Source organism: Colletotrichum orchidophilum (assembly GCF_001831195.1).
Source record: "Colletotrichum orchidophilum strain IMI 309357 chromosome Unknown Scaffold_51.1, whole genome shotgun sequence".
Classification (NCBI taxonomy): Eukaryota; Fungi; Ascomycota; class Sordariomycetes; order Glomerellales; family Glomerellaceae; genus Colletotrichum; species Colletotrichum orchidophilum.
The window spans coordinates 61359-69188 of record NW_019173007.1 but is presented as its reverse complement, the minus strand read 5'-3'; the positions used below and the strand labels follow the sequence as shown (position 1 = coordinate 69188).

The 7830-nt window shown below is 51.2% G+C and overlaps 1 protein-coding gene across 1 annotated transcript; it reads left to right on the top strand.

The window, feature by feature from the left end:
* Positions 1 to 2040: 2040 nt before the first annotated feature.
* On the top strand, positions 2041 to 4010 carry CORC01_06659 (uncharacterized protein; the record flags this gene model as incomplete). The annotated part of the gene is made up of 2 exons (XM_022618298.1): positions 2041 to 2050; positions 2137 to 4010. 2 exons carry the CDS (start codon positions 2041 to 2043, stop codon positions 4008 to 4010), a joined length of 1884 nt encoding a protein of 627 aa, XP_022475142.1.
* Positions 4011 to 7830: the final 3820 nt, after the last annotated feature.

Genomic DNA, 7830 nt, shown 5'->3' with positions numbered 1-7830 from the left:
GATGGGCTAGTATTATGTACGATCCAGATCTACTACGTATTTCAATGGCTACGTGGGCAAGGTTGATCAGTAGCTGTCAGGGAGCAGGCACGTGAGGTGAACCGCGATGTCGGGACGTGAGGTGGTTGTCGTCGGGCGCTCGGGACGGTAGTCTCGCTCTGTCGGCTCCGCCTCACGTCACTGGTGGTCCCGCAGGTGGAGGTTCTGGGCCTTGATGATGAGAGGAACCGGGCGACCGGCGACGAGCGACGGCAGAGGCTACCAAAGTCGACGTTTTGGGAAAGTCGCACGACCCCGTGAGAGATCGAGAGAGGTGGTCGGCTTTTGGGTGAGGTTCGACTATCGGACGGTGTGAGTCGGTCAGGCGCGACGGGTAGGTGTGGAAGGAGTAGAGAATGCGTCGCCACCAATAACCAGATGAACCTAAGGGGAGTTCATGTGCGCGCGGAGAGGGACGTGGTGGTGGTGGTGGTGGTGGTGGTGTAGCACCTTATTAGTAGAGTGAGAGAAAGAGAGAGGTTGAAGGTGTAGGTAGGCAGATGTCGTTGGCCAGGTTCGGTCCCGGTCCGGGGTTGGTTCGTCCCAGGCCACAGCAGTGCGCGCCAACCACAACGAACCACAATCAGTCAAGGGCCCAAGGCTGCGTCTCTCGTTTCCAATTCGTGTCCCCCACCCTTTCTCATACCTCACCTTACCCCGGGCGTACTCAATGTCTCCATTTTCCCAACACAGGCAGGCGGCAGGCCTCTTTCTTCATGGGCAGGTCAGCAGCAGGGGAGAGCGGCGCTGCAGGTTGGGGGGTATTGGGGCATGGCTTATCCCAGGCGAAGAGGGCCGGGTCTTGCGCGGAGAAGGATTGCCGCGACGTGAGTGGTGGGATGGGGAAACAGGAGGGGAGGGGGAGAGAGGGGGAGAGTGGAGGATCCCCGACGAACAGACTGTGGGGAGGGCGGTGGGAGCCCGGGAAAGGTACTACCCAAACCTAGCAGCATCATCGTCAGCGGACCGGCGCCAGGCGAGCGTTCGTCGTTCCAGTCTGTCAGGTTTGTTAATCTGGGGATTGATAACGAGAGCGACACGTTGATCGCTGAGGAACCTGAGCCTGAAAGTGCGGGGTAAGAAGATGAAGAAGGAGGCCAGGGGCGTTGTAGGTACACTGAGAGAGAGTTCAAGAGGCGGCGTATGTGGTACCTTATGTCCAGAACGGTTCGTAGGCCGCTTGTTTTAACGTAAGGATCAGAGAGATTGAGGTGTCGTCACGTCGTCTAGCAAGAGTGAGTTGTCCTGGTTCAACAAAGAACAGTAGGCAAATATCCTAGGAAGAAAACATGCCAGTCGATCGTCTAGGTTCCTAACCTTGCGTAATGGCATCTCTTGGTTGAAGTCACGGAGGCATTTATCCGAGACTGACTGCTTTGAAGCGTCGCCTTTTTCAAACCGAAGGTAGACAGACGTAGCAGACAACGGCGCAGCTCTATAAGTATCACCAGCTGTAAGGAAGATATTTCAGTCTACAGTCGCCACAACTCGAAAAGAGAGGCATGATGATTCTACAAGTCGTGCACGGGGCTAACACTTGACCTGGAATTGCCCATTAGATCTAGTCGTTTCTCCTTTTTCAATTCGGACGGGAAATTGATTTGCGAGAACGAACCCATTAATACCTACCTATGGATAGATACTTCATCTCATTCCACCGAGACTTACGTAATCCATCAAAGAACTTCACACTGCGTCCGTCTTGCATCGCGCGCTGTCCGCCGAGCTATCAGTGCCTTCCCACCCCCACCGGAGTCATCCTTGCAGACCAGGTCGTCATCCCCGTCGACCTGCAGCTCCCGTCCTACCCGCTCCAAAGCTCCTACAAGCCCGTTGGGCCAGTTCCACCACGAAAAGCAGACTTCCTCAGCCAGCAATTCCTACATCAAGCGGCGATCCGTCTCATCAAATCGATCTTCCTGCAGCAATCGTTCAGCATAAAGCCTGCCATGGATTCGTAATAGAACCATTTGTCGAAGCTACAAATACCGTGACCATACCATGGCTTCTGGTAGGTGGCCTGACCAAGAGCCGAGCGCCATCCCGCCGCCATTCGCGTTGTTGAGCTTCCGACTGACCACAAATGCTCCAACATAGTGCGCGTCTGCGTTTGCGGTGATGAGAGCACCGGCAAGTCCAGCCTCATTGCTTCGCTAGTCAAGGATGTTTTCATCTCCAACAAGATCCAATCGGTCCTCCCCTCCATCACGATTCCTCCCCAGCTGGGCACCCCCGAGAACGTGACAACCACCATTGTCGACACCTCTGCCCGCCCTCAAGACCGGACCACTCTGAGGAAGGAGATAAGAAAGTGCAACGTCATACTCCTTGTCTACTCGGATCACTACAGCTATGAGCGCGTCGCCCTCTTTTGGATGCCCTACTTCCGCTCCCTCGGCGTCAATGTTCCAGTCGTTCTCTGCGCGAACAAGTCCGACCTGACGGGCGAGGGAAACACGCCCCAGGTGGTCGAAGGCGAGATGCTACCCGTCATGTCTGAGTTCCGCGAGATCGATTCCTGCATCCGCTCGAGCGCGAGGGAGCACCGAAACGTCAACGAAGTTTTCTTCCTATGCCAAAAGGCCGTCACACACCCCATTGCCCCGCTGTTTGATTACAAGGAGGGCAACCTGAAGCCGGCTTGTGTTGACGCCCTCAAACGCATTTTCTACCTGTGCGACAAGGACCAGGACGGTTGGCTCAATGATCAGGAGATGCACAATTTCCAGGCCAAGTGCTTTGACAAGCCCCTCACTCCCGAAGATCTCGAGAATATCAAGCTGTCGATTGGCAAGTCAGTCCCGCACTTATCGACCGAGAGGGGTATCGACCAGAGAGGGTTTTTGCAGCTAAACAAACTCTACGCCGAAAAGGGTCGGCACGAGACGATATGGATCATACTGCGCAAGTTCCGCTATACAGACAGCTTGAGTTTGGAGGATAGCTTCTTGCGCCCCAAGTTTGATGTGCCCGAGTATTCGTCGGCAGAGCTGAGCCCCGCAGGTTATCGCTTCTTCGTAGATCTGTTCTTGCTGTTTGACAAGGATAACGATGGCGGTCTCAATGACAAAGAGCTAGAGGCTCTTTTCGCGCCGACGCCAGGACTTCCTGCCTCCTGGATTGAGACATCCTTCCCATCGTCAACCGTACGTAACGAAGCGGGACACGTAACCTTGCAAGGATGGCTCGCACAGTGGAGTATGACTACCTTCATGGAGCCCAAGATTACGCTCGAGTATTTGGCGTACCTTGGCTTCGAGCCTGCAAATGCCAAGGAAACTACAACAGCCGCTCTGAAGGTGACCAAGTCGCGCAAGCGGAGGAGACGCCCGGGCAAGGTGGAGCGCAATGTCGTACTGTGTTACGTCTTGGGTGCTTCCGGAGCTGGCAAGTCTTCACTACTGGATGCCTTCTTGAACCGGCCCTTTGACACTCTCCACCGACCAACGATCAAGCCGCGCCGAGCTGTCAACAGCGTCGAGCTTCCTGGTGGCAAGCAGTGCTACATGATCCTGGAAGAGTTGGGTGAGCTCGAGCCCGCCATCTTGGAGAACCAGGCCAAGCTGGACGCCTGCGATCTCATCTGCTATACGTATGATTCCTCGGATCCCGACTCCTTCTCTCATATTGTCGACCTTCGCAAGCGCTACCCGCAACTGGACGACCTTCCCAACATCTACACAGCACTGAAGGCGGACAAGGATAAGACGACGCAGCGCAGCGAGACGCAACCAGATATGTATACGTCGGGCCTTATGATGAGCACGCCTCTTCACGTCACGGTGAAGTGGACCAGCATCAGCGAGCTATTCATTGCCCTTGCCGAGGCGGCGACGAATCCAAGCACTGCCTTTCCTCGGAGCGAGGAACCGCCACCAGACCGTACGAGTCTTTATCTTGCCTTGGGCGCAACGGCCTGCGCTGGAGTTGCGGCGTTCATGATCTGGCGGCGATCGACGACGTCCGCTTAGAAGGGGGCCATAGTCTAGGCGCTTTGATTTCACGCTTGCATCTGCTCGGAGTTGGCGCGATTTCGGAGTCTCGTCATCCACTCGGTGAAATACAATTATGATACCCAACTCCGCCCTACACATATACTAGGAGCTTAGTCTCTAATCAATGTAATATAACCATATTCTGTCGGGTTGATCATCTCATGCCCCCTATTCCATAACCTTTGTTTCCTATCGCACCAAGTCTATTTGATGAAGAAGCTCCACTGATTGAAGGGATGATTTCACGTTCTCTCAAGATTATCGCCCTTTGTCACTTAATTCAGCCTGCCCATTCCTGCTGGAGTTCTCTTTCACCCATGCTGGGTACTAGCGATATGTCAAATACCAGGCCGATGTTTCGCCCGACGAACGTCCGGCTCGACACCTGCCATTTGTTCATTCCGCTCTACTCTCCTTTTGCTCTAAGTTTCTAAGTTCGATATTATCAGCTGCAAAGGGTCTGAAGAGAACGCTCAAGCTGTTTATAGACTTAGGATTAAAACACCCACTCCGTCAGGAATCAGATACATGGCACACGAGATCGTCATCAAACACCTGGCAGAACACTTGGGCTCAGGTGATGAGCGGCTGGGCCCTTTTCTTGTTCCACCAGAGGACAAAGGCAGAGAGCCTCTTTGTTGTACGTCGTCTGACCCTGAGCACCACAGTGAAAGGAAAGGCAGAGCATTCAGAGACGAATTTACAAATACCTCTGCACGAATAGGGCACAATGAACGATGAAGCTGACGAAGCGGGTTGAACAAGAGTACTACAGAGAGCCCTCTCAAGCAATCAGTTCATCCTATCAGATACTTTTTAACTTACCATGAGGGTTATAAACACGGCAAGTCTCCCTAGCTTTTATGTGATTTGAAGCGAAAAAGCACCTAAGTGCTGGGGGCCATATTTTTTATCCTCATGAAATCGGAATACTGTCTCGCGGTACAAACACGTTAATGTTACAAGAGTTTCCCGAGATGTTAGTTTCGAGCTTTCTCTCCTTGCCTCGGCACCTAGGGGAAAAAACAGAAATATAACCCACCTAGTACGAAATGTTCCTTGAAGCCCAACAGCTTGTCTCTACTTGTGACATATCTTAAAAACGTTTCACGCGTTTCCTTCTTCCATGGCCTCAAAAGCTCTCAATCTCTCTCTCTCTCTCTCTGGTGAGTTAAGCCTGCTCGCTGGCTTTCCCGGCTCCGCGCGCCTGCGACTCTGCGGACATGGTTGGTCTGTAATGCTTCTATTTGTGACTGGCTAACAAAACTTTATAAGCAGTGTATAATGAATACCCGTGAGATATCTTAGTTCCCTTCTCTCATACATAGATCTCCTAGAACCCGTGCAGTCGAAGCAGCGAGTGCCTTACTTCTTTTTAAATACTCTCTAATATTTTCAGCTAAGGAAGATGCAACGTCCGTTTCTTGAAACAAAAATCCAACGTCATTTGGCAGCATCTCACATCGCTATACTACTCTGTATCATATACTTCATTGCTGGTAGAGATAAACTGTTCTGTTAGGTTTCTATACAGGTCGGGAGTGTTCAGGCCTCATTCCTGAAGGTTTGAAAACTCGACTTCTCAAAGTCGCCCTCCTTTGGAGAGAATCCGTTCCAGCGTGGCCAGTTCGATCAGACTAAAACACGGCCGTCATCCTCACCAGTGACTACTACCACGGTGGCCCACTCATAAAGCAGCTGAGTGGCTCATTAATCGCTCACATACGTCACTGGGACCAGTTGATGATATTCGCACCACGGTCAGATATCTGCAGTTTGGATCAGATTTGGCGTTGCCATTCTCGCAGTATCGAAGATAGTATGATGAGCAAAGCTTTTATAGTTCAAATAAGCAGTTCTTTGTACGTTGTCAAGTGACGTGTAGCTGCACTCGGATTTCTACAATTCTGCTTGAGATAATCAAGATCAAGCTGTTCATTTTACAACGAGGCATCCAGCTCCAACTTGTTTTTTTGCGTCAAGAGATATGGCAGACGTGCGTCTCCCTACCGCACCCTGCGTCATGCGCAACAATGAGTTGTCGTTAGTTATGGGCATTAAGAGGGGGCATTACCACTGCTGTACTTTCGTATCTATCAGAATGATCTTTATCCTCGGGGTCCCGTTCTAAATTGTAAACACTCACAGACTGTGCAACCCGGTGACATATTGAGCAGGAAGACTGGGCCACATCCGCCTCAGATTATACTACTTTTGATTTGCCTGACTAATGCTTTCTTGATCCCGGAAAGTCATCTCTGCGATCGCTTCATTATTGATTCTTCAAGCTTATGAGAAGAAGCGCCTGAAGAATATATTGGCGGTCTCTAATCTGATACCTTTGCTTTTGCCTTCTCGCTCGGCGCCCTGCTCATATGAACGAGGCTTAGGCATCCATGATCTCACCAAGCTTATAAGGGGGGAAACGATTCAAGGTGTTGTGCCCAACTATAGGGGCCGTCATGTGCGCGACTGGCGCAAGAGATTTGCTTTGTCTGCTGGGTACCAGTTTTCTGAGACATCGCCGAGGTGTGCAAAAGGGAGCCCCAGCTCTACGGTTCTTTCACCCGGGGAACTGTTTCTCCTTCCGCTGTTTTCCCTCGATATAGATTCATCTATGACATGTTACAGTCTTCTGTGTACTCGTAGTCGTTTACAGCCTTCATCGGCAAAAGTTTGAGTATATCTCGTCCAGTGTGTGATTTGTATCACCAAATGCAAGCCCAGTTTTGAGCAGGCTACAACCTTTCGCATTTGTAGGCTGTCTACATGCCACGGTAGTTCATTGTTCATTTTCATCTTCTCCTACATCGCCGCATGACCCTTGCAAGTAAGCAGTATGTTTTCCCAATTCTTCAAGTTGCCTCTCAATTTGTTTATCGGATCTTGGGTTTTAGCCATAGTTACTTACGTCTCATCCAGTTCGGTCTGTGGAGTCGAAGGTCTTTCAACAAGCCTAGGATCGGAATGAGACGGGGCAATAGGGTGTGGCAACCTACAGCCCTTCATCGAAACTTATCTTGAGAGTGGCAATCATAAATAGCGCCACCCGCCTTAAGGTATAAGAGGAGGGAATGGAAGGATCAAGTATTATAGCAGAGCAGCACGAGCCGGCAAAGAAAATGCGGCGCTTCCGCGTTGGAGCCGGACGTGTTCGATCCTTGGCTTCAACGATGTGCCTAGGACCTTTCTTTATGATTGCAAATCACGCTTCTGTGATTTCGTGTTGGAAATGGGAGTCGTTGAGGCACCACTACTTGTTCAACCAGAGTCTCGGTAACAAATGCGTCCATCCACACCTTCAAACTCGACTTGGCTGATGTTCCTACGCTGGCTGTAGCCCCGGATCCCTTCGAAGCTTCTCCCACCTAGAAGACCGCCAGCTCTCTAAATCCCTCATCATAGTTACCTCAATATTCGCTCCGCGTAAATGAATACCCGAAGACTTTTATAAGACGAGAGGGAAGGTGAGACATGTATTCCGATCACACGAGCGAATGCCCAGCCCTTCCTCCTCTCGTATCCACAGTCCCGAGTACCACCCATCATTCGGCCACAATCTAGGTGGACTAATGTGCCGTCGACTGCCTCTTGCATTCAACAAGACGAGATAGAAGAATGTAGGCCTAACGAACGAGCCTCGTCGACAGCTAGAACCGTCCTTATATACTAGAACCACTGGCCCGGTCACCAGCCTCATCTAGCCTCACAACATCCTCAAGACCGATAGATATAAAGAATACAATATTCATCAGTGGTATTCATTCCAAACTGTTTCCGGCCGTATACTCAAGAA